The sequence below is a fragment of the Camelus dromedarius genome, chromosome 17 (assembly GCF_036321535.1).
Source record: "Camelus dromedarius isolate mCamDro1 chromosome 17, mCamDro1.pat, whole genome shotgun sequence".
Lineage (NCBI taxonomy): Eukaryota > Metazoa > Chordata > Mammalia > Artiodactyla > Camelidae > Camelus > Camelus dromedarius.
Genome location: NC_087452.1, coordinates 979,918 through 1,005,720, shown reverse-complemented (window position 1 = coordinate 1,005,720; position 25,803 = coordinate 979,918). Strand labels below are relative to the sequence as shown.

The following is a 25,803-nucleotide window of genomic DNA, read 5'->3' as shown; positions in this document are numbered from 1 at the left end:
TGTGATTCAAACAATATTTTAAATGCAGACCAGTGGACACAGGTGTTTTTCTTCATTCCGCGTGACACCTCCCCAACAGAAATCGTTCTCAGCGCTGCCTAACGGAACTTCCCGTGGTGTTGGATGCATTCTCCCTCTGCCCTAGCATGCGGCTGCTGGGACTGAGCAACTGAGCTTTAATAGTTTTCACTGAAGTTCATTTAAATTTGCCCCACGTGGCTGTGGCTGCCACCCCTCTCCACAGTCACCCAGCCCGATGGCATGAGGGGACTCCGAGCCCTGCTGGCAGAGGCCAGGCCACCGCCCATCCTGCTGGGTCCATCGGGGAGCAGTCTCCCATGCCAGGCCGGCCGCTGCAGGACCGAGCCCCGCCCTCCGTGCAGGGGGCCGAGCCCGGATGGCGGGGTGTGGGCAGTGAGGGCCAGATGGCCTGTCTCCAGCCCTCACAGGCAGGCCCAGGAGGTTGGGGCTGGTGGGAGGCCTGCGAGCCGGCAGATGCTTCTGCCCAAGGCCTGCCTTCACCTTGTTTGTTGTTCTGACAAGACTGGAGAGTGGAGGCCGCCTGAGGCCGGTTATCATGTGGGACCCCCATCAACTCCTTAAGGAGCGGAGGCCTGAGGTCTGCTTTGCTTCTGTGCTTGCTTGAGGGTCAACAGGAAGGCCTGGGTTCCCACCTCCAAACTCCCTGCAACCACCAGCCCGCTGGCCGTGCTCTCACGTGCTGACTGGTGCTACCGTGTGCATCGGTCATGTTAATGCGTGCTTGATACCGTATGCAGTGATCGTGTCGATGCGTAATTAATGCCACTTTAAGGAGCAGTGGGTGGTTGCACTGTATCCTAGGGGAGTCGGCGTCCTGGACTTGGAAACGGTCCAGTGGGTTTTCCAGCCCGGAGAACACAGGGCTGCTGTGTGTCCCAGCCCTGCCCTCACCCAGACCACCAGCACAGGCAGTGTTTATTGAGCACTTGCTGTGTGCCACATGCAGGGCCACCCATGGCACTCTCACCTGCCCCCTGCCCCCTGGGATGTGGCTGTGTGGGCGCCCCTTTCTGCAGGGGAAAAGCGGAGCCTTTCGAGGTGAAGTCACCTGCCTGAGGTCACGGGGGGTGAGGTGGAGCGACTCCAAACCCCTACCATCCACCCGACCTCCGTTTCCCAGCATTCCCTGGCTCTCATCTCCTCATCCTCGAAGAGGGTGGGGACTCCTCCCCCAGCCCTGGGCTGTTGTTCTCCAACAAGAGTGGTCACGGGTCCAGGGGCCTGACATAGGGCCGGACATGCAGTAAGTCCTTAGCAGAGGAGCCTCCTCTTTTCACCTTCATGACATCTTGGCTGAATTTGAATTTGCAGAGTGTTTCTTCAGTCCACGACGGTGTAAGGGTGCAGAGCTGTCACTCTGTCCAGGGCAGAAGGGGCCCTTCCTCATGCTGCCTCTGCGATCACTTCCGTTTACTCTGCCTGAGAAGCGCTGACCCACCGCCTGCCTTTTCGGAAAGCTCTGGGGTCCTGACTTCAGTGTCTCCAAAGCTTTCAGAAGGTTCCACTTCCTAAGCATGAAAAGTATGATGTCTCCCGTCCTGGAGAAATGAACCTGCGCGCCTTCTAATGCAGTTCACCTCACCGTGGCAGTCTCCTTTGCTTTTTAAAAGTGGTGTTTGTCACGGTTTCAATAGAGGTTAAGCTTCAGCGTTCTTCTGTGGGTTACAAACCCTAAGTGCCACACGAGTGGCAAAGCACCACGCGAGGGCTTCCGCGTCTGGGGGTGGGGGGGGACAGCAGACCTCCCGTAACGTTTTGAGGAGAAAAGCTCTGTTACATGTTAACCTGCGGATCTTTAGTTAGAAGGAAACCAAGGTGAAAGGATGCCATGAAGTTGCTGAGGACGCGGGCCCGCCGCCCCGCGTCGCTGGGGAGTGGAACAGGAGCGCAGGCGGGACGCGTAGCCGAGTGCCCCTTGGGGGAGCATGCTGGACGCCGGGGCAGCTCACCCATGCTCTCCCTGAGGTCGTTCGTAGGGAAAGGGATGGAAGCTCGGTTTGGTGTGGACCCACTGCGTGCCAGTGTGCTGTGCTGGTTCATTCGTTCCCAGCACCTTTGTGATGAGACAAGTAGGTGTCTCCCGGTTTTACAAACGGGCAGGTGACCAGGCGTAACTACCATCTTAAGATGTGTGTTTCATCCCCTTGCTTTGTTATCTTATGCTTATATCACGTAGATTTGGCTCTAAAAATATATACAGTCTGATTTTGCTTTTTTATTTTTTTAGCTTTCTATAAAATGGCTAAGCTTGAATACTTGCTTTTTCCACTCTGTTTTGTTTCTAAGGTTCATGCATGTTGCTCCATTTGTTTACTCACTTTTCGCTACTGTAGAGCAGGCCCTTTAGCTACAGTGTCCACGTGGGGAACAGTGTTACCGTGTCTCCAGGCACCTGTGGCTTCTCTTGCGCCTTTGAGTGCTGAGGGCGGAGTTACTGGCTTGTAACGGGTAGAATTCAACCTTGCCAAATTGTTTCCAAAGCGGTAGTACCAGTCTGTCTCTGTGTAACATCTATGAGTTAGTGACTCCCTGTCGGGGCCCTCCTGCTCCCAAAGGGCTCTGTTCCACCTTGGCGCTCATCCAGGCGGCTCTAATTCTCCCTTTGGGTTTGCATGGCTGTGGCTCCTACATGTGGCTCCTGCCCATCCAGTCCTGGGGTTCTTGAGGCCAGAGGCTCCACAGTGACCATCTGTCTCACTGGCCTGAACCGCACGTCCTGTGGGAACCCCACCACCATCACCATGGTGTGCTGACCTCCTGGGGGTTGGCAGGAGTGCAGGCCAGCACCCTTGCTGGGCTGGAAGGAAGCCCACCCTTTATTGGTCAGGTGTTCCCAGGGAAACCGAAGCCACCTCCCCAGGGCCTGGGCTCAGCCTCGGCCTCGGGACCGGAGAGAGCCTCTGGAAAATCAGGAGCAGAGGACTCCCACTGGCTGGGCTGACGGGCATAATTACAAGGCCTAATGGGATCTCTACCCAGAGGTGGAAGCCAAGACCAGAGCCTTTTTCAAAATTCATTCTTTCATCTTGTCACAGTCTCGGTGTCTTTGGCAGGCTGAGCAGATCCCACAGGCCCTCAGAGGGTCTGAGAGATGCTGTCTACTTGGCACGTTCAAAGGAGCAGAGGTGAGAAATGAGACATTCCTATTTGTACAGAACCGCCTCCCCCGGCAGCATGTGATGAGGTGTTAGGGTCCTGTGGCGGACCCATCGCTGTGTGGACGGTGGTCCTGGGAGCCAGGCACCCCGACCAACGTCCAGTGGGGACCATCTCCTTGTTCTAGACTTGCCTCGTTCGCCTGCTGTGAACACCTGGGGTCATCTGCCTACGTTTCCCTGATTATCAAACTAGGTCACGTTTGAGGTCATTCCAGGGAAATAGGAAAGCACAGAGGCAGCCCGAGGCACCATGGTTTCTGGGGCTCTGGAACCAGCTTCCCTGTGTCAGGTCCAGCCCCACCAGGAGGCCCCTCAAGGGGTTTCAGCCCCTCCGGGCCTCAGTCCCCTCATCTGTAAGGAAAGCGGGCACTTCCGGCCAGCCTCCCAGGGGAGGGCTGTGCTCCCTGTGCTGAGGCTCAGTGTCCGCTGTGGGAAGGCTGTGTACCCTGGGTCCCTCAGTCTCTGCAGCCCCGCTTCCTGGCCATGTTCTGCACTGAACTGTGTCATAAGAACACTGGGTCTGGGCTCCAAAACCAGCCCTCGAGTCCTTGCCCGGCCTCTCAGAGGAAGGCTGCACCCTGTCCAGTCTGTCCGAGGTCAGCTTTCTGAGCCAGAAGCAGGGAAAGAGTCCTCGACTGGCAGGGCCCTGAGCACCAAGCGAAGGAGGCTCTGGGAGAAGGGCTGTGTGAGTCACAACCTGCCTCGTAAGTGCCAGGTGTCGTCATCACTGCTTTTTTAATGCTGTGTCTCTCTCTCTACTCGAGGCTGCATTTCACCAGCTTTTCCTCCTGTGAGAAAAGGAGACTCAGTAGAACTGGTCACCTGAGAAAAGGGAAGGCAGATGCTCGTTTCTCCCCATCCAGCCCTGAAGCTGGCAGCTCTCTGGGCCCTTCCCTGTGATCTCCTTTCTGCAGGGTGGCAGCGTGGAAAGTTATTTCCAGGCAGAAGTGTTCTGTGTGAGACCCAGAAACTGGGGTGGTTTAATCACTGGACAGAGGGTTACTTACTGAGCACTCGCCTTGTACGGGCTGCGGTGCTAGGGTGTCAGGGGCACTTGCGCTGGTTTAGACCAGGTGTGTGAGACGCACAGACATGGAGATGACTTATGATACAGACAGACACACCGACACAGAGATGACTGCCAATGACACAGACCCCTGGGGACAGGAGACGGGCCTGGGCACCACACAGGGAAGCACCAGGGCTGGCTGGAGGGCAGAGGGCGAGGGGAGCGTGGACAGGAGCCTCTGTTGCAGTTTCTGCAAGAAGGAACAATGAGGCAGGGTAAGCAGGCGGGGTGAGGACTGGCTGGCTGGAGTACTTCCTGCAAGCTCTGGGCTTAGGGGCTGCCCCTGGCTGTCTGGGGCCTGGCCCTGCAGAGGACAGCAGGAGAGTAGCCCAGAGCGTGACAGCTGGGGTGTGGGCCCTGGGGAGCGGGTTTGCAGGGCCACTGAGCATGGTGTGGAGCCCAGGAGCAGAGCGAGTTTGGAAGCTATTTGAGGACCCACAGGGTGATCAGGGACCCTTCTGACCAGCAGTTGGTAGGGTGGGTCTCCAGGCCCGGGAAGAGGCCAGGCTGGAGATGGAAGAGCAGGGCATGTCTACACCGGGAGGAGGGTCAACATGGGAGTGATGGACAAGGGCGAGGGGGAGCTCATGGGGCGGCCGGGCCTGCCGACCAGGCGGGCAGGGTCAGGGGGGCGCTGCCGTGAGGGCTGACCTGTGAGTAGGCAGCAGCGGAGCTGAGCAGGAATCCAGAAGTAGGCTAGACTCAGCTGAAAAGGGGCTTTCGTGTATGATGAGGATGACCTCACAATTCACTGAAGTAATGAAGGTTTTTCCGTAAGTTTTGTGAAGACTGTTAGGACCCACCTGCACTAGGGAACTTGGTAGAGGTGGCTGAACGTGGTGCATGTACTAAATGCCACTGAGCTGGTACACTTGACAACAGCTAACTTTATGTTGTGTGAAAGTCACCCCATTTTAAGGAAAAAAGCCCCGTTAGGAAGGGGACCCCCGCCTCACACCGCAGACACGACCAACTGCAGGCGTATCAGAGGGTACGTGTAGGAGGTGAAGCTGCATCTGCAGGCGGGACGGGGGCGGTCGCACACCACGTGAATGCTCTCAGTGCCCCTGGACGGCGTGCTTAAATGTGGTTCATGTGGGCTTCATGTCACGTGTGTTCCCCCAAAGGCGTGGAGCCATGGAAGAGCTCAGAAGGAGCGCCACATTCCACCATAACCCTGGGGGGGGGGCCTTTACACCTAAGAGTCAAACCTTAAGAAGCCATGGAAAGGAAAGCAGGGAATTTTTTAAAATAAAAACCTTCTTTAGCTGAACACAACATAAACGAAGCAAAAGGACAAATGGCCAACTAATATACAAAGAGCTCTCTTAACTACCAAGAAATACGAGACCCTGATGGAGAAAACAAGCAGTGACAGGAATTCTCAGTTTAGCAGAAAAGACAGACAAGTGTCTCTTAGAACAGAAGACGTCCTCCCTGCCCTCTCTCCCCTCTCTTAGTGGCAGAAATCCAGACACCAAACGACACGCTTTGTCAGGAAGGCAGAGTCACCGCGGGTGGCCCACGCGGACGGGATTGGGGGGCAGCTCCCAAAAGGGCCCACGCACCCACCTTTAACCGGCACCCCTGCATCTAGACGAATGTCCTGAAGGTGCGCCTTCACAGGAGGGAAACACTCCCAAGTGCTCCGTTACAAGAGCTGGGCTGTCACACAGGCGGACTGGCTGAGAGCGGGCTGGAGGAAGCTGTGCAGGGGCGCCGTGCGGCCCTGCCAGACTCGGGGGGCTCTTGGCCTGTCTGGGATACGTGGTCATCTCCAGAAAAGGTTCAAAGTGAAAGAAACTGGCACAGAGCAGGGTGGGTGTGTGGCATGCTCCCTTTTATGTGAAGAAAGGAGGAAAGTCATAGCAGGGAGGGAGGGAGGGAGGTAGTTTTCTTATTTTGACAAAAAGAAATGTTTTGAGGAAAAAAACACAAAGTAATTACAATGATGCCCCGTCGGGGACGAGAGGGGAGGGGGGAGGGGCAGGGGCAGGGCGGCCCTGGACCGCTGCTCTTCCGTAGCTCTCACTGTTGTGCCAGGTAGATGTTTACATAATCAGAAAGGAAAATTAAATTGAAAGGCAAAACAGCACAATCTGTAGTTGCAAGCAAATGTATCTTAAAATTAATGAATCTAATCGTATCTCAAATTAGTAACACAAGCGCACAGAAAAATAATTATCACGTATTTGTCATGTTTTGAACTTTGAACCCAGTATCTGGCCACGTCATTACTGAGCTGTGTTTGGAGCATGGGGGAGGGGAGGGGGGATTGCTGTTTAGCAGGTGTATCAGTCAGCTCTGGCCGCCATAACAAAGTACCACAGACGGAGTGACTCGCATGATAGAGTTCGTTTTCTCAGAGTTCTGGAGTCTGGAAGGCCAAAGCGGAAGTGTCCACAGGGCTGGTTTCCTCAGAGGCCTCCTCAGCCTGCAGATGCCACCTTCCCCCCACGTCCTCACACAGGCGTCCCTGTGTGGGTCTGTGTCCTGCTGTCCTCTCCGTAGAGGGACACCATCAGGTTGGGTCGGGACAACCCCAGGGACCTCTTTCACTTATTACCTGTTTAAAGGCCCTGTCTCCAAATGCAGTCACACCCTGTGGGGTTTAGGGCTTCAGCTCATGGATTTTGGTCGGGTTGGGATATGCAGCTCAGCGCCTGCCGGCCAGTGTAAGGTCTCAGTCTGGGGCTGGAGGGTGGTGCACTTGGAAGAATGTGTAAGATGGTAAATTTTGTGTTGTGTGTGTTTTAGCACAATAAAAAGTGAAAATACATTTAAGAAGGGAAAAAACCCTCAGAGGGGCAAAAGGGTGGGTGACAGCGCAGCCGGCCCCCAGGCTGTGTTGTCGGAGGGCCTGGTGGGCACATGAGAGGCAGACGGCAGGAAGTGGGATTTTGTGGTCTGACCTCCTGGAGGATTTCCAAGTCCAAGGTCTGGGTGGCAGATTGGTCCCTGCCGCTGCCAGGGCCTCCCTGTCTGTCTGTGAAGTGAGGGCTTCGCTCATCGGCCATCATCACCGCGCCTCCCTGGCAGAGGTGGTGGGAGGGTCAGGCAGGTCCCCGGCTGCCGCCCGTGTTCTCTGGGAGCTCTTTCTCTTCTGCAGTTTTCATACCCTCACGTCAGCCGGGCTCAGCTTGAATCTGGAAGCCACAGTTGGCACGTGGTTTCTGTAGTGACGGGCGTCCTTCAGAGAGGGGCGTGGAGGGACCCTCAGGACAGAGCTGGGGGACAGATGATGAAATCTAGGAGGGGAGAGTGTGACCTGGTTTTATTGCTGCTTCGTTGAACAGACTTCTGGCAAACACTGACTCCTCTGTCACGTGGGTCACATCGTTGTCACCGGGAGCTATAAAGTGAGGTGACTGGGTGCAGCACCACCTGGTGAGAAGCTCACTCTTGGAAACACAACTGTGAGGGTCAAGGAGCTGGGAAAACCCAGAGAAGTTTGTGCGTCTTCGGTCTTGCTTCTGTGGGACTTGAGGCTCTGAGAGCTCTCCGTGTGTCTGTCCTTCCTTTATCCCTGGGAAACGGCCACAAAGAAGGCATCCTGGCTGCGTGGACAGGCTTTGCAATATTTTTTTTTTATTTTAAATTTTTTGAGCAGGGAAGTAATTTTCTTTGTTTTTAACGGAGTTACTGGAGATTGAAGCCAGGACCTCACGCATAGGCATGCATTCTACCACTGAGCTGTACCCTCCCCCTGCTTTGCAGTACTTACATCCTGGTTCGTCACTTCTGACTGTGTGACCTTGGGCACGTTTCTTAACCTCTCTGTGCTTTAACTGACTAATTTGTCAACTGTGGGGAAAAGAATCCCCATGTTGGGGAGTGGTGGGAAGGGCTCAGTGGGGTGTTCCATCCGGGCCCTCCAGAAAGAGTGGCTGGTAGTTCTGTAAGGAAACTGCAGGTTTGGCAGGTGTCAGCCTCTGTAACTGGCTCTGTCTCCCTTCCCTTCCAGTCGGCCACGGGCAGAGCGAGGGGGAGAGGATGGTCGTGTCTGACTTCCAGGTCTTCATCAGGGATGTGTTGCAACACGTGGACCTGGTGCAGAAGGACCACCCCGGGCTTCCGGTCTTCCTTCTGGGCCACTCCATGGTGAGTAGACCGCGTGGGGAAGGACCCGGTGGTGGGAGAGTGAGGGCCCGGGGTGAGAGGGGCCTCCCAGCCTCCTACCCCGGCTCTCCGCCCGGTGAGCACATCGCCTTTGCTCGGCCTGCACGTGGAGGTCCTGGGGTCAGTGTCCTGGAGACAGCCCCTTCCTGTCCGGGCCCAAGGCGCCAGGGGGTGCCTGCTGTCTGTACTGAGAGGCTCCGGTGGGCCTCACAGGACAGGACATGACACCGCTGCCACCGGCACAGCCACGTCTCGGGGCGGGGCCTGCAGTCAGCACATGGAGAAGCACAGTGCCTCCTGCCCATCTCAGAGTCACTCGGGATAGACGGGACCTAGGACCGGGGTCCCGAGGGAGCAGGTCCTTAAAGGTCATTCAGAATCCTTTTCACCTTTTAAGTATATAAAACCCTCTAAGATGCAGCCAGGCGTAGTCTGTGAACTGGGGCTCCTCCACCTGCCAGAACTGCCTGCAGGCCCACTGCCGTGCCGGCTGGCACAGAACCTTGCTCTGTGCGATGCTGAAAGCTCGGGGACTTTTCACTCCCGGGCAGGCCTTCGCCCGTGTGACCACCTGGCCTGTCAGCATTTGTGGTTTCAGCCCTCAGTTCAAGTTACCTTAGGCTGCAGCAAATCGCCAAGGCCTAACCCTCACCCATGTTTACAAGGCGTTTTTCTTGGAACCTAGATTTCTGGGACCTTTACTGAACTAGGAAAAAAAGGTGTATCAATCTCTTACTATCATCAGATTTTTAAAAATCTCATATTAAACCTGATGGAACGGATGACTTGGGGGTCTGCCAGCTTTTGGCTTGAGATGAAGGAGAAATGTGTTGTTGTTTAACTTGCAGCCCACAAGCAGGAGCTTTATTTACATCCTTCTGAAATGTTTGCTCTTGAAGAACCTGGAGGAAAAGAAACACATGTAATAAAATAATTGGAGATTTAGTTTATCCAGCATTCGAGGGTGTCTATTCCAAGGTGACCTCCCCAGGCTCTGGGCCGGGACTGCCGCCTGGTAGGGCCCGTGGTGGCACGGTGAGGGCACTGGCGGAGCCGGCAGCCACAGCTCTGCCCATTCTGTGTTGCAGGGAGGGGCCATTGCCATCCTGACGGCCGCGGACAGGCCGGGCCACTTCTCCGGCATGATTCTGATTTCCCCGCTGGTTCTCGCCAACCCCGAGTCCGCAACAACCTTCAAGGTGAGCATGCTCCAGGGTTTGTTGTCCTGCAGCTTCTCGGTCCCAGAGTGGCTGTTCCTAGCCGGAGCCTGGGGGGAAGGGGCTTCTCGTGCTGTTGTCACGAGGTTTGGACAAGGAGCAAACACTGTTGTCCCGGGAATTCTATTGTTTCTCAAGCTAAGGGTGTGTTTTCCCCCCAAAGACAAAAGAAAAGTGGCTTCCTGTTGGTGCGTGTTTTGCTGGTGAACAGTGAAAGGAGGAAAAGTTACGCGTGTTAGGAACCGAGTGAGGGCCTTCTGTTACCAGGGCACATGCCAGGCTCACACTGGTTTCCATGGACCGCTTGTCAACCTCGATCACGGTGCACAGTGAGTGGACAGGTGGACAGGTGGACAGAGCTCGCAATGCGATGGGTCCCTCGTCCTCACTGTGGCTTCCTCCATCCCCGAGCACTTTCCCTCTGATTCTGACGAACCCATCGCTTCGTTTTTCTGGCGTAGAGTTCCCCGGTGGGGCACCCAGTGGTTCGTGCTTTAAGCTGGGGCTTCGAGCTGCTAGGATGTGTGAACAGGTGCCTTCTCCCCCAAGGAAGGAGATGAGGCTTGTGGCTTCAGCAGGGCTGCCGGATTGTGGGTGTGGGTTGTGGACACGTTGTGGACCTGAGGTTTTAGAGACACAGAACCCAGTGCGGGGGGAGGGTCCCAGCCCCACGTCTCTCCAAGGGATGGTCAGTCTCTCCCCAGCGCTGGGCGAGGACTGCTGCCTCCTGAGCCAGTTCTTGGTGGTGGGTCATGAGCCCAGGGCCGGGGCAGCACCCCTGCACCCTAGCTGCACCATCAGTGAGCCGCCTGCATTGTGATGCCTCCGGAGCTCTCCTGACCACCCAGACAGCAGAACACAGCGTTGGGGTGAAACCTTATAGAAATGTTCTCCAGTGTCCCTTCCAGCCCACAGCCACAGATTTTATCCCCGCTCTGGAGACAGGCAGGCAGGTCCTGTGCGTGGCTTCAAACTGTCCGATAGTTTAATCAAAGAACAATGGTTTACTTAATATGCTGAAGAGGAGACATGGCCAGCTCTTTTGAATTTTACTCCATTTTAAGGAAACCACCACTGACTTTCTGAAATCGACTACCATCAATAAACTTCACTGCTGCGTGTGGCAGTAGTGGCCGCAGCGACCCCCGCTTCTGTCATGGAAAGTAAGTTCATTCAAGGAACCCCCGGTAGTGCTCCGGGCGACTTCCTAGTCCCTGAGAAAGGCCTGGGAGCCCGGCCTCCTGGACGGCTCCCCTCATGGCTGCGATTGTATCGCGTGAGGCCAGATCTTGTCTGAGTGGAATAAACAAGGCGAGATCTCAGAGCAGAGGAGAGTTCCCGTGTGCTTGGATCGGGGAAGATGTGTTCTGCCCTGGGGTGCCAGGCACGTGTGGTGTTCACACCTGCATTATCTTCCTTGGCTTCATCCTCACCCCTGGGAGAGGTCATGGCCCACATTTTATGGTCAGGACCACTGAAGCTTGGAAAGGACACACTTTGCGTGCTGGATGTGAATCTGGGGCGGTACACGCCCCATCGACGGCGTTTCCCAAGAGAAGAAAGCGGACGTTTTCTGTAGCTGGCGTTTTCCCTGAGAGAAAAGCCCAGGACTGTGGGACTTTTCAGATAAAGTACACGAGGGGCCTGGGGCGGCTGGGCCCCGAGGTGGAGCCTGTGAAGCGCCCCTCAACCCCCTGAGTCCCCGGGGCGGAGGTGGGGCTTCTGGGCAGAGCCACCAGCACGGCCTTTCCAAGCCTCGTGCTGATAGAGTGCCTTGTCAAACCAGGAGCCAGCTTTCCCGGGGGGTGCAGGCCTCCTCTTGTTAACCAAGAAAAATTAGGTTTCCCGTTGCCCCCAGACCTGAGGACACGTCCTCCCCACGGTGAGAGCCATTGCCGCCCTGGATCTCGAGCAGTTTCCGCTGACAGACTCTGTGATCATTTGCCCGCCCCAGACGACTGGGTTCCCTGTCACAGGTGAAGTCTTGCCTGACAACCTTCTGAATGGGTCTCACAGAATCTTTATTTAAAACTTAATTGAAAATTTTTAGAATAATACATTTATGGGGCTCAAAAGAGGGAGGGGGGGTGCAGTGCAGACTCCTCCCGGTGGAATTGGGCAGCAGTTAGTCTGTGCATCTCCGCAGGTGCACACACCTGTGTCTCACGTGGTAGAAACTCTCTCTGTGCTTCCTGGTGGTTCTTTTGGTTGGCCTGTTTGTTTCTGTGGGTTGGGGTTTATTTGGTCTTTTTGCTTAGTGATACCTCTTGGTGCTCCTTCCTCACCTGGGTCAGGTGAGGCTCCTGCAGGGATGGGCCTGTGTCAGGTGAGGCCCCGCTGACTGACCTTTGGGTCTTTCCAGTTGTTCCCTCTTATGGACCCCAAAGGACAGATTCCTAGAGACCCCCTCTGGCTGAGGTGGTGGTGGAGGGGTCCTCCCCAGTCAAGTCTCACTTTTGGGGAGCAGAGAGTGGAGCTGAGTCATGACCTTGTGACCTCTCTCCAAGAGCATGGCTCTTTGACAGGTCAGGGGTTTGTTTCCCAGCAGCGAGTTCCTGAGGGAGGGATTCCAAAATCATTAAAGCCGGCAGCATGAGACACCTGAGCCCTGGAGCACAGCCAGGCATGTGGAAGATGGCAGCCCCCCGCCCCAAAGCCAGATCCCCACCCCGGCTCTTGCTTGGTTCTCCGTGGTCAACAAGCTGGGGTGTATTTAGTCTGGGCAGGAGACGAGGGGGCAGGGGCCCTCAACGCTGTACTCAGGAGGTGTTTGGAGCAGGAGGAATTTAGAAACAGAAATCTAGTGTCTCAGAACAAATCTCTGCTGTTAACGAGGCCCTTTCCAGGGCCTGTCCCACGTCCTGTGCCCTGGGCAAGGCAGCGGTGGAGTGGGCCCCTTGCTGCCCAGTAGGTGTTGCACCCTGAGGGACCCTTCCCTAGGAGGACAGAGCAACCCCCTTCTCTGGGGCAAAACCCTCAGTCCCCCTGGATTTCTGCCTAGGGTCAGGGCAGGGCTCAGCCTGCCAGGAGGGTAATCTGCTAAACGACCTTCTCTGCCTGTTGCCTGGAGGTTGTCCCCTGGGGCCTGGGGTCTGTGATGCAGGAGCCAGGCCAGCCCAGTGCCTCCAAATGCTTCTCCCACACCGACCCCTGTCAACCAGGGCAGCTGGCCAGGTGAGGGAAGCCGCGAGGGGCTGCTGTGAATCCCCCACTCATGCCAGACACGAAGTCTTACTTCCTCTCCGTCACCATCCTGTGAGGAAGGAAGGTTGTTTCCAATTTATAGACGAGGTGAGGCCTACTGTCTCCCTCAAGACCAGCGTGTGCTCCAGAAGGACGCTCCCTTTGCCTGAAGCTGCCCTGGGTCAGCTGCCCTCAACGCGAGCCCCTCCCACCTGTCACTCGGCTGTTTAGTCACCAGAGTCTGGGAGGCCTTGGAACAGGGTGGAGACAGGAGAGGCCTGGGGAGTTGGAACTCAGCTGTGACCATGAACCGGCCCCGGGATTTGGCAGCAGCAATGCTCTGAGGGGCGTTGTCTCCTCTGTAAGGCACGCGAGCTTCCTGTTCTGTCTGTGTGGGGGTGCCCTCCTTGCCCAGCAGAGCCCCGGGCTGTGTCCTGCCGCGCACCACATGCAGCTGTGTTCCCCTGGGCCCAGGTTGGCTTGCTGGAGCGCTCCAGGGGAGAGTGATTGTAATTACCTTCCTGTGTCAAGTCTGCCAAGGGGCGGAAGCTTGAAAGGATCTTCAGGAGCCATTAAAACCTCTTGGGTCAATAAAGGCACTTATGCAAGTCACTGGTACTTAAAGTGATGGGGCTGCCATCAGTGGCTTGCTGCCCTGATGCTCTGCAGGAGGGGACCTCCCTTCCTGGAGAGTTGTCCTCCTTCATCCTGGGTGAAGTGGTCTAGGTCCAGCTGTGACGTGACATTTGCTGCTGAGCTCAGGTCCCCTCCTGCTTGGAGTCTCCACTCCGACTGGGGCCGACTGGGGCTTCTCCTCAGGGCCAGAAACCACAAGGGCAGTTGGGGACGAGCTCTGTGGACTTTGATCTCATGCAGCTGCCAGCAGCTTTTCCACTTCATTTCAAAATCCCCATTTTACAGATGGAGAAACTGAGGACCACATGCTTTCTTAGAGATTCAGAACCAAGGTCCGAACCCAAGTTTGCCAGGCTCTGAGTCCCCGAGACAAATTCTTCCACCTCATTGCCTCTCTTTTCCAGGGTTGGGGTCCAGTGACGGTGTGTCTGATTGTCGTGGGTCTGGGGTCCCTGTGGAGTTAGCGTCAACTCTGGTTGCATAAACTTGACTTTGCCTACTAGGGTCACGATGGATGGGGGGGGTCTCTCCCTCAGAGGCCCATCCAGGGTCGCCCCTCTCCTGAGCTGGATCTGGGGCTCTTTCCATGCTCTCACAGGGCTATCTGAAGAGTTTGGGACACTTGGTCGAAATCACATCAAGAACCATAATATCTCGGATTCCACGTCGTTTTTGGGTGAGCCACGTCCCCTCACACCTCTGCCGCTTCTGTCTCCCTGTGGAATTAGGTGCGGGGCTCTGGCAGTTGAAGGAGGCCGGGGAAGGTGGTGTTGGGCAGCCTGGACAGATTGATCTTTCTGGTATAGGGAGTGCCTAGCTCTCTCCAGCCCCGCTGCTTCCTCACCGCATGACCTCAGGACCCTCCTCCACCTCATCTTCCTTTGTCGCCACAGTCAGCCCACCCCGTCTGCTTAGTTCTTTCTTCTCCTCCGTTAGCCATCAGTTTACTTCACTGGGCTAATGGAATAAACTCTGAAGCGCAGCAGAGAAAGTGAGTATCTTGAGCAGCCGCTCAGAGTGCCCTTCCCCATGTGACGGCTCTTTTCCCTTTCCTGGGCTTGGTGGGGAAGAGGATAAGAAGCACCTTATTTTTTTTTCTTTTGCTGTGACATTATTGTCATCAAAGGTTTACCTCTACCCAGTTGAGAATCTTGTTAGAAAGGTAGTTGGAACTTACTGTGCCAGTTTAGAAAAAGAGCTGAAGGTCAGAGTGGTGCAAACATCTCTCCCTGTGGCTCCTTCAAAAGGGCGGCTTACACGTCATGTGTTTGTGTCCCTGGTCCCAACCTGTGGGGGTCAGAGACACGCCCTCTACCCCAGCTGCATCTTGGAATCACCTGGGAAGCTTAGCAAAAACGCAGATGCCTTGGCAATTTGGGGTGTGAGTGTTTTGGTTAAGAGGTGCCTGTGGTAGGAGCAGAGACGCAAGGGTGAAAGTAAGTCTGGCCCTTCACAGGTGGCTGGCGGCTGTGCCCAGGTCCACGCAGAATTGGTGATGTGGGCAGCAGAACATACCTTGTTAGTGGCAGGCTTGTGAGAAATGGCGTGGGTGCCATGTGGTCTCTGTCCCTCACATTGGCAGCAGGGTGAGGGCCCTAGCGGTGTGTCCCTGGGCCTCTTCCTGGCTGTCAGTCTCTAATAGTGAGCGGATAGAAAGCTGCTTGCTGAAAACAGCTGTGTCCTTCGGGGCGCTGTGCCGGGCGAGGCCAGCAGACGGGCCAGGCTGGACCGTGCGGTCTGTTTTGTCACGCGCGGCATCCCGCGGTTCCTGGGCATGGCAGGGTCGCAGACGGAGTCAGCCGACAGCCCCCGCGACCTTCGGGAGAGCAGCAGGGTGCTGGGGGTAGGCTCTGCGAAGTTGAGCCGCATCGGGGTTCCCTGACAACTTAGCCCTTGGGCCTCTCGCTGGAGGGGACAAGCCCTGCAAGCCCGCCGTGGCGGCAGCGAGGCTGGTGGGGCTGGGCCTTGGGCCCGTGGCCTCTCTGCAGCGCAGAGTACTTCTTACCTGTGCTTCCTTGTCGTTTATGCATTTTTACCCTTTGGACTCACAGCTCCCAACTCCTGAATTAGGTTCCCAGAGGAGCACCCAGTTCCTGGAGTTCCCAGACCTTTGCTCTGTATTTGGAAACACCCAGATCCTCTCCTTCCATAGAACTTCCGGAATCCCCAGCCCTCCAGGCTCGAGCTTGCCCGTGGAGCTGCCCACACCCCACCTTGACTCCTGAACCTGCCGGCAGATCACAGCCCGGCCCTAGCACAGAGTTCCAAGCTGGGGTGCCACACGCTTCTACACTGTGTTGGCAGAGTGCCAGGCACGTCCGTGGACACGTGAGGTCTGCTGGCCTGGACACTGAGCTTGGGTACAGTGAGCTGCGGTGGTCTTGCCGGCCAGGGTGCCGTCCTTGAACCATTTGGGTCTCAGGACAGGTTCACGCCCTAGTGTTCTTTTGGGAACAAAGCCCGCCGGGTACTCGGCCATCTGAGAACCAGCTGTGATGGGGGGTCGCATCAGGCATGTGCCGGCAGACGTGAGAGGACGTGTTAAAGGGGCTGGGGTGCAGCAGTGATGTCGCCAGGGAGGACACCTGGGGCTGCTGGTTTTGATTGTCCTCAGGCGAGGTTCGGCTCTCAGTCACATTCGTAGGGAGAAGGGGGTTCACAGAGGCTGATGACACGAAGGCAGAGAGTGGCCTCATCCCAGAACTCTGCCCTCAGCCAGCCGCCACCGTCACCGGGAGCCTGTTCTCTCGTCTGTTGAATGAGGATAAAACCTCACTGCATGGCGTCTGTGTCAAGATCAGGAGACTGGGCACCTAGGACGGTGCCCAACATACCCAAGGTTGTTCCTGGGTCGATGTGGCAAGGGGCTGAGGGGACAGCAGTTCTCAGCTCTGATGCGCCGTCGGCATAGACGGAGAGTCCGCTGCGTGACACCTTCCATGTGATTCTAATTTCAGCATTTCGCAGCTCGTGTTTGAAATAGCATCTTTCATCCCGGGCGTCTGCGCAGCACAGAAACAGAACAGACCCCTCTGCAGGCACAAGTGTGAGATCAGGTTCACACTTTTCCTGGGTGAACACCAGATCCGCAGGAGGAGCGGGTGGGAGGGTCCGCACCTGATCAGGGTCACGTTCAAGGAGCGTGTATTAAGCACTACTGTGTATCGGTACCTTTGGACACAGTGGTCCCGTTGGCAGCTGAGGGAACAGGCCCAGTGGGGTCCAGATCTGCGTCCCTGTGCCTGGGGCAGCCCAGCCAGGACCCAGATGGGCCTCTCCCTCTGCCCCACACCTAATCAGCCTGGTGACGGTTTCTGCTTCCCCAGATGATCACAAATTCTTTCTGATCAGGGCAGGTCCTGCCTCCCCCTCAGGTGCCTGGGTGCTTCTGCTCCTGCTGTCTTTTGAGAATCCTCTGAGAAGCGGCTTGTGCACAAGCGCTCAGCTAAGTGGCTCCTGCAAGTAATTCAGAATCACAACCCACGTGTGATTGCGGGGGTGGGGGACCAACATGGAATCGGGAGCTGCAAAAAATAGGTGTGGGGTCTGCGGCCCCAGGGCAGCTGCCTCCCGCCTGGCTCACCATCAGTGGAGGGAGCCAGGCCAGTGAGCTGTCTGTCAGAGCGGGAGAGTCCTTGGCTGCCCAGCCCGGGAACAGGCCTGGCCAGTGTCCAGTCCAGGCGTCATCCTCCTTAATCGACTGTAAGCTGCCCCGTGGGCAGAGCTGAGCGGGGTCCCATCGCACTCACCTCGTCTCCCCTCCCACCTAGGTCCTTGCTGCGAAAGTTCTCAACCTTGTCCTGCCAAACATGTCCCTGGGCCCGATTGACTCCAGCATGCTCTCGCGGAATAAGGCAGAGGTGAGTCTTTCTGAAAACGTGGGCAATTGGGGGCTGATGACTTGGTGAAGGCAGTAGCCTGCATGAGAAATTGGGGTTCATCTCTGCCACGGCCTTTTACCACCATTCTGCCGAGGCCCTGCGCAGTGATGAGGACACACAGATGTGGCTTCAGGATTGGGTGAGAAGGGCTGGGTGGTGCTGCCTGAGCGGTGCCCGGGTGTGCAGAGGAGCTGACCAGATGAGGCTTGTGTGTATCAGCCACAGTTCCTTTGGTTGTAGGTGGCAGAAACCCAAGTCAAGGCAATTTAAACAAAAAGAGGGATTTGTTGGTGAGTGTATAACGAAGGGCTTCAGGCATGGCTGGACCCAGGGGTTCAGAGTCCTGTTCACCATCTGTCTCTCCCCACCTCTCCCATCCCCTAGTTTGGCCTCATTCCCAAGAAGCCTCAAGGCTGATGGTCCAAGCCTGGGTATTCGTCCAGGAAAGGGGGCAGTGTCAGCTCTACCCAACCTCATGGCCTGAGAGCAGAGAAGGGCAGTTCTGGGGGTGAGGGGGAAGTGTGGAGGTGGGGGAGGTATCGAGATAGGCCAGCAGAGGACAGAAGAATGGATTCAGGCCAGGCTAATGCCGTATGTCCAGGGCTTAGGAGCTGGAGAGGGTGAGAGGAAGAGGGTTCCCGGTGGAGGGAACAGCATGGGTGAAGACCCTGGCACGGAGAGCCCATTTGCAGGACAGCCAGTGGTTCAGTTTGACCGCAGGGTAGAGGGTGAGCTGAGGTCAGATCACGAGGCACCTCACCAACCCCCCCAACCCCCTCTCCCAGGATCCACTGTCCTCTGTAAGAGCAAACCAGCCCCAAGATGCCAGAAAGCAGGGCAAGGTGGCCTTGGGAGAGACACACTGGGGGTGTGCCACCGTCCATCTCTGCCTCTGGGACCAGGCATCAGGGTCGGCACAGACCTCGTGTGCCTGAGGCACTGGGGCCACACAGAGTCCGAGGCCCCAGAGGCTGGGGGTCGGTCTGTTAAGGTGCTGCTCAGTGAACCAACCCACCTCCCCTTGAGTGACGGGACCCTCATGCTGTGCACCAGGCTAGTGTCGCGTCCTCATCCACTGGTGGCTGCCCTGGGTTGCAGGTGAGCAGACCCAGGCTCCTCAGGACACAAGCCTGGGGTCACCCGCTGGTGGGACTAGCCTGAGAGTGGAGATGGGTGGGTCCCTGGCCTGCTCTGTTGAGGGGCGACCCCCCCCCCCCGCCATGGGCTTCCGGCCACAGATAGGCGGCCATCCTTCAGTTCTCCTTGGGTTAAGGAAGCAACTGCCCTGTCCTGCCTTCATCCCATGTTGCCTTGGGAGCCAGGAATCACGGAGCCACTGGCTCCCTGCAGACCCTGGGAAGTGGAGCGGGTGCTGGATATCCCAGTGAGCTCCCCGTTCCCCTGGGGCTTGAGCAGTCAAACTCTGGCTTCTGTATAGAATTTGGCGTCCTGGCCCCTGAGCCACGTGGAGAGCAGGCTGCTCAAGGGGAACCCATTCCCACTGTGTAAGGAGAAACATTTACAACCAGGGGTCAAAACTCCCAGGCCTCCAAGGGCCAGCTGCTTGTGAATCTGGCTCGTGTGGGGCCGGAGGGGTACCAGAGGGTAGCCAGTCTGCCCAAGTCATCTGCATTCCGTTTGATTCTTCATCTAATTTAAAAAACACAGTGTCTCCCAAACCCACACCTTGGGGCCAGATTTGACCGACCAGGGTCAAGAGTATTTGAGTAAAGAAAAAAATATTTTCGCCCCAAAAGGCAGATCTGTATGGTGAAAAGATGCAATGTGAGGACTCAGAAAGACCACATATATGCTGTTTGGTTTAATCCTGGCATGGGTGAGGATGACTTAACCCCATTTCACAGATGAGGAAACTGAGGCTCGGAGGTTCAATAGCTTGTCCAAGGTTGCACAACCAGTCGGGGCAGAGCTGGGATCTGAAGCCCTTGTTGGAAAAGTCCTGCTTGGGCGCCTCCTTCCAGCTGGTGTTTACAGGTGAAGCTCTTCCTCCTGATGTGTAGGTTCTGGTCCCCGCCGCCGGCGTGGTGCAGGATCACCTGGCGCTGGGGGCGGTCATGTGGACAGGGCCTCCTCCAGCCGCCGCAGCGGGATCACGGCTCTGGCTTGAGTGTGGGTCTCGTCCCACCCATGGTCTTGGCAGCAGCTGTGCTGGGGGGTGGGGGTCTCCCTGGGAGCATCTGAGAGGGACATCCAGGAGCAGGCCCGAGGAGTTCGCCTGCCCCCTGGAAGTTCACTGGCAGAGAGGAAGGAAGAAAAGAGATTATGAGATGATTCCAAACCCTCTTTATTTGAAAGTAGCAAATTTCAGAGCTTTTTATGTTCTTTTCAAAATAATGCAAAATTTCACTGAAGGCCTTATAAAACCAGAGGAGTCTGGGTGAACCTGCAGCTTGCAGGCCCCCCTCCTTGCTTGGCCCCATCCCGTCCTGGGTCTCACACCATCCTGTATCGGGTTCCTGACAGGTCAGGTCAGCACTGATAACTTCCCTGCAGGGAAGACACAGAGGCAGGCAGGAGGCTGTCTGGCCCAGAGGCTGGGATGCAGTGGGAATGAACGGGGCTGGCAGATCAGATCCTCAGCAGAGAACTAGCCCCTTGCCTGTTGTCAGGCTCAGTTGCCCTTTCAGCATTCTGCTGAGCGTTAAAAATAGCAATGCCGAGGGGGAAAATGTGTTCAGAAAAGGCACCTCCTGGGTCGAACATCGACTGTCTAAAGGCACATCTTCAGCAAAGATGCGTCCCCTGGGAGCCTGCAGCGATGGCAGCCTCAGAAGAGAAGAAACGTTTGCCTAACAAGCCTGCTGGGATAGGACAGAGGGAGGGAGGGAGGGGCGCAGGCTGGGGCACGGGAGCAGGGGGGACTGGGAGTGGGGCAGCAGGCCGGCTCCGCCCTCTGTTTGGGGTGTGCTGCAACCCCCTCACTGGCACCACTTCCTGGCCGCGAGCCCTCAGGGTGCATAGGAGTCCAGGCAGAAGTGCCTGGCGTGGTCTCACCACCACCCAGCGCACACTGTGGCAGCCCTCCGTCCCGCCTCAGCTCCCGGAGGTCAGTCTTATTACCAGTATTTACATTTGCGGAGATTTGGGCCAGAGAGGGCAAGTCATTTACCCGAGGACACACAGCTACTAAGTAAGGATTTGAGCCCAGGTCTCTCTCCAGGCCTTGGCACTAAACTACTCCTGCACTAAAACCTTGGGGACAAGTAACTTGCTAGTCAGCATTTTTATGCTTGTCGACACATTCAGGGTACCGGTCAGAACGCTGGCGTCCTGGCGTGTTCGCCATTCCACCCTCAACACCAGACGATGCATCCCTCCCACTCTGAAAAGCCTTGAGTGTTCTAGACGGTTCTCCAGCCAGGGCCCCTGGGGGGAGGGGCAGGGGGTGTTGCTGAGGACCGTGGTTCCCGCAGACTGCGGTAACCTGTCCCATTGGTGACGAACAGGCTCCCTGCTTTCCCTCCCGGCTCTGTCTTCGGGCTTGTGTCAGGTCGTTTGCTGGGAGAGCCACTGTCACAGACTGGGGCAGTATGTCTTCTAGAACCAAGCCCCTGTTCTCTGTGGCTGTGCTGGGACGCCCTCCAGGCACATCCTGGCTGCCTGGCTGGTTTATATTCACGCCAGCCAGCCATATGGTGAGTTCTGGGCACCCAGAGCGCTGGGAAGCGGGCCACCTCTGCTTCCCTGCACTTCTGTAGGTGGGTGCTGCTCCAGACCCCCACCCAGTATTTCCCTTGTGCCCGGCATCAGAGGTCAGCCCCCCTCCTCCCCTGCTCCCTGCCCATCTTCTGCCCACGTCTGCCCGTGGCCCTTGGGAGGCTCCTGCTGGGTCTTGGAAGGCTCGGCCAGCCTGAGGCTTTTGACTGATTGTAACCACAGCTAAAGATAGGCCCAGCCTCCCACGCTGTCCCCAGGACATGGCCTCCCATGGAGGCCCTCGGAGGACTGGTGATTACTTTCCAGGGTGCCTCGCCATCACTCAACAGCTTGTATCCCCACAGAGGACTTGTCTATTTCAGGCAGCTGATAATTTACCAACGCCTTAAAAAATAACGAGCCATTAGAAGCTCTCCCAGCATGTGTGGCTCCACATGTGGGCGGCTGCTGGTGCTGGGCACATATGTAAACCGTCCACCTTGGTCCAGTGCCCTGCACACGGGGCTCGTGTTTCCTGCTCCCAGTCCCCCTCCCACCACCAACTCTGGCAGAAACGGCTCTGAGCACAGAGTCTGTCCCTGACGCCAGCAGCTTTCATGGCATTAGAAAGCCCAGGGACTCTGTAGAGAGAATGTCAGATTGTTCCAGTTGCCAGCCAGACCCAAGACAAAATGAGGCCCCCCACGGCCCTGCAGGCCCAGCCGACCTTCTCTCTTGGCACCTTCACATGGTCCAGCAAGAAAGCAGCTGCTCTTGGCCAGGCGCACACAGGGGCAGAGCCCGCAAGGCCTCCCAGAGTTATATCTGTCACCTCGCTGCAGGCCAGGAGCTGAGGGTCAAACCCCCGTTTACACGTGGATCCGACGCAACCCACTCGCCAGGGTTTGGGATGCTGGGCAAGCCAGACACAAGCCCCAGACAGGATGCTGGGCACAGGGGTCTTCCTGCCCCAAGCCTGCCCAGGGCATGTGTGGCTCCTAATGGCAGGGGGGTCAAAGTAAAGAACGTGAGAACCGAGGCTGCAGGGAAAGGGGTGGTCCAAGTCAGCCAGCTTTCTCTCCAATTTTTAATTCCAGTAATTTTCAAATCGACAGGGAAGCTGACCCAGTAGGACGGCACCCACCTCCTCCTCCCCAAGGTTCACCAGCGGGAAACACTCAGCCACACTCTGTATTTGCGCTCAAATAGGAAATGTCAGAATAGGGTGTGTTTTAAATCCTTTAAAATGTGTTGTGGTAAGAGATACAGAGTGTAAAATTTCCGTTTTCACTAGTTCTAGGTGTGCGGTTCAGGGGCATTAAGTGCCTGCACATTGTTCAGCTGCCTCCACCGTCGTCTCCAGAACCCTCTCATCTTCCTTGGCTGTAACTCTTCCCTCCCCTACCGCGTCCCTGGTTCCCCCCGCCCCCCCATGCTGTGGGTGTGACCGCCCAGGGCCTCCCTGCCCTGTGACGGCTCGTTCACTGAGCATCACGTCCTCGGGCTCATCCGTGGTGCAGCAGGTGTCAGGATCCCCTTCCTTTTTAAGGCTGGATAATACTCCATTGTAGGCATAGGCCATGTTTGGTTTGTCCATTTGTGTGTCGGTGGGCACCTGGGTTGCTTCCCCTTCTTGGCTACTGTGAATAATGCTGTGAACGTGGGTCTGCAGATACTCCCTTCAGAGCCCTGCTTTCAGTTCTTTAGGGTTTACACCCAGAGTGGGGCTGCCAGACTGTTTTCATTTGCGTCTCCCTAACGGTCAGTGGCGCTGAGCTTCTTCCCATCTGCTTTCTCGGCCATTTGTGTGTCTTTGGGGAAATGTCTGTTCAAGCACCTTGTCCGCCGTCTAATCAAGTTGGTCTTGTCGCAGTCCTTTGTATGTTCTGGGTAGTAACCCCTCACACACAGATAGATGATTTGCAGATGTTTTCTCTCATTCTGTGGTAGGGGGTCTTTGATGGACACGAAGTCCAGTTCATCTATTTTTTTGTTTTGGTGCCTGTGCTTTTGGTGTCATAGTCAAGAAATTGTTGCCAAATCCAATGTCATAAAGCAGATGCGTTGATTCGGCTGAAACTTTGGAAAGTTAAGACGGTTGCAGACCCCGCGATCGTACTTGGGCATGCGCTGCCCAATAGGAAGGAGCCAGAATGAGGACCTTCGGACGCAGCCTGTCCCATCGTCACGTGTGGAAGGTAGCAGTGGTTCCCGACCCCCCCTGCTCGTGACCTCTCACCCCCTGGTCCATATTCCGATTTCCTCTAGGGAGCAAGGAACGTGATCTTGCTGTTTTGTGAACAGCGGTTGTGAAAGCGGGCCTGCAGGACCCCAGTGATTGTTTCCTGTTTCTCTTACTGTAACAGGCGGCCGTGGCCAGGTGGAGAACACGGGCCTGCTTTTTCCCTTCCCTCAGTGGGCACTCAGGAGCTGGGGCTGGGTCCAGGACCACACTGCAGTGACCTGCACTCCCAAGGTGCACGTGCGGGTGGCCTCCTGTATCATTTCTGGTTCAGAAGGAGTCCTGGGCGCCCTGTGGTGGGTTTTGCGAACCACTTGCACCCACAGGCCCGGGGCCTGACCTGCCGGCCCTGCTCGTGACTCACAGAGCAGACGATCTCCAGGAGCTCAGATGTCCACAGCAGAAAGCAGTGCCTGGGGAAGGGTGTCCAGTGACTCGCATTCCCTGGGGTCAGTGGCAGTTCATACGTGTAGGCTAATCCCGATTAATCCTCTTGGTCAAGAATGGACCTGCAGGCCCTTATTTCTGATGGCTCTTGTCTACCTCAGGACTTCCAGCCCCAGGTGGCACCTGCTCTGGGGCTGGAGGGGAACTCGGGCCTTTTGGTGAACAGGGTTTGCTCCCGTCGGCCGACTCGGGGAGACTTTCTGCAAAGTCAGGCAGAGCCCTCCTCTCCCCTCCGCCAGCCTGCAGGCGGCACATCAGGTCAACAGACTCAGTGGCATTCCCGCTTCCGGCCAGAGGCCACCTTCCAGGGTCACATCAGTGGATCTGTTACAAGGATGAAGAGGCAGGCAGAGGGCGTGGTGGGAAAGGCCGGAGGAGAGGTTTTCTCTCATTCATCTCTGTCCATGCCAAATCGCGCTTCCTGCCGTTTAAGGCAAAGGTGTGAAGTGAGGATGGGTCTCAGCAAAGACCCACTGGCTTATCCTAGAGTTCCCATGGGTTCTAGAGTTCAGAGATTACACAGGTAGGGTTGTTGTGTTTTTTGCAGTATGCTGGAGAAGGCTCTAATGTCCCTGTGGTGAAAATGGATGAATTAAGAGAGATCTAAACAGTGGAGGAAGGAGGTGGGAATCCAGGATGGGCTCTAAAGTACAGGTAGGGGGTGGAGGTGAGGCTCCTCTAGGAAGAGGGAGGGCTGGGAGGGAAGTGGGGCAGGAAGACCAGCTGTAGACATGTCTGTGGGGCATGTACCTGAGGGAAACTCGGGGCTGGGCTGCTCTGTGAAGCAGGAGGTGTCACGCAGGCAGGGCACTTGCTTGTGCTCAGAAGGGCCCCTCGTCCCTTTGGCAGGCTGAGAGGGGTGGGGGCCTCCGGGGCCCAGATGTTTCTGCTCCTCTCCAGAGACGCGTCCCTGTCTTTTCTGAGGTTTGCTGGTTCCCTGCCGCCCCCCGCCTCCTGGCCAACTAAGCCCACAGGCCTCTCTGGACAGGTAGCACAGTGTGGGAAGTGGGGGCTGAGGATGCTGACTGGGGGTCCGAACACACTGCCTGGGTCTTACCCTGGCTCCACCCCTTACTTGCTGTGTGACTTTGGGTGAGTGGCCTGACTTCTCTGAGCCTCAGTCTCCTCATGTGTAAAATGGGGTTCATAATAATCCTCCCTTAAAAAAAAATCGTCCCTGCACAGGGTTCCTGCAGAGGTTGGGCAAGCGAGGACATGTGGCGCGCCAAGCGCAGAGCTGGGGCTCGGAGTCGGCGCTGCTGGTGCTGTTCCGAGTCAAAGCCAGCTTTCAGCCCACCCGGGGCGCGGGTTTCAAGGCAGGCCAGGAGGTTGGCTGTGGGGTGACGTGTAGGTTTTGCGCAACCAGAAGTGTCAGAAGACGCCCAGCTGCGGATTGCCGCTTCGCTCACTGTGCTCTAGGGCAAAGTTTCTTCAAAAGGCAGACGCGGCCCTTGGCTTGTTCCTGGCCGTGGAGTTCAGCCTGGCTGAACCCCTCCAGGGCCCCAGGCGGTGCAGGTGCCGGAGACCAGGACACATGGGAGGGGCCTTCCTGCCCGGACCTTGAAGCCCAGGGCCCCCAGCCCCGCCCCTCCCTTCACCCCCCTGGGTCGCATTCACCTTCGCTGTGGGCCAGACCCTGGGCTCATCTTCAGGGCTGCAGAATCTGGTTGAGCCTCCTGGCGTCCTCTTGGGCAAGATGTCAGGGCTGGGTGACCCCCTTCCCAAGAAGAAAGACTTCAGGTCTCAGCCAGCGGACGCCCCCCTGGAGGTTGGTCATCTGGAGCAAAGATGGTCTCGCTTGGCCTGGGGTCCGCAGCCTCCGGCTGACACGTCCCCAGCTCTGCTCCAGAAGTGGGGGGCTGAGGTGCGAGAGAGATGCTACAGGCCAAGTTGTTGCTGTGTTTCTAACCAGACCTGGTTCTGAGGTCACCGATTCCCGCGCAGCTGCGGGAAGTAAAGCGGGGGTCCTGGTGCCTCTCCCTTCCCCCCCCCCGACAGCCACGTCCTGCAAGACCACAGGGTCACAGCACCAGGACACCGACGTGGGTCAGGCAGGCTGTCTCCACAGAGACCCCCGTGTTGCCATCTTACAGCTGTACCCCCTTTCTTCCCACCTCCCCCACCAGGCCTGACAGCCACTAACCTGGCCTCC

The 25,803-nt window shown here is 56.8% G+C and overlaps 1 protein-coding gene across 7 annotated transcripts in view; it reads left to right on the top strand.

The window, feature by feature from the left end:
- Positions 1 to 25,803, top strand: part of MGLL (monoglyceride lipase) — a 190,061-nt gene that overhangs the window by 158,615 nt on the left and 5,643 nt on the right. For 6 of the 7 annotated variants that reach the window (XM_031471070.2, XM_064496160.1, XM_064496159.1 and 3 more), the window contains exons 4-6: positions 8,234 to 8,370; positions 9,477 to 9,587; positions 17,195 to 17,284. In XM_031471070.2, coding sequence (XP_031326930.1) covers positions 8,234 to 8,370; positions 9,477 to 9,587; positions 17,195 to 17,284 — 338 coding nt within the window. Of the gene's footprint in view, positions 1 to 8,233; positions 8,371 to 9,476; positions 9,588 to 14,022; positions 14,101 to 17,194; positions 17,285 to 25,803 lie in introns of all 7 variants that reach the window. The other variant, XM_064496161.1, reaches the window with a different exon arrangement.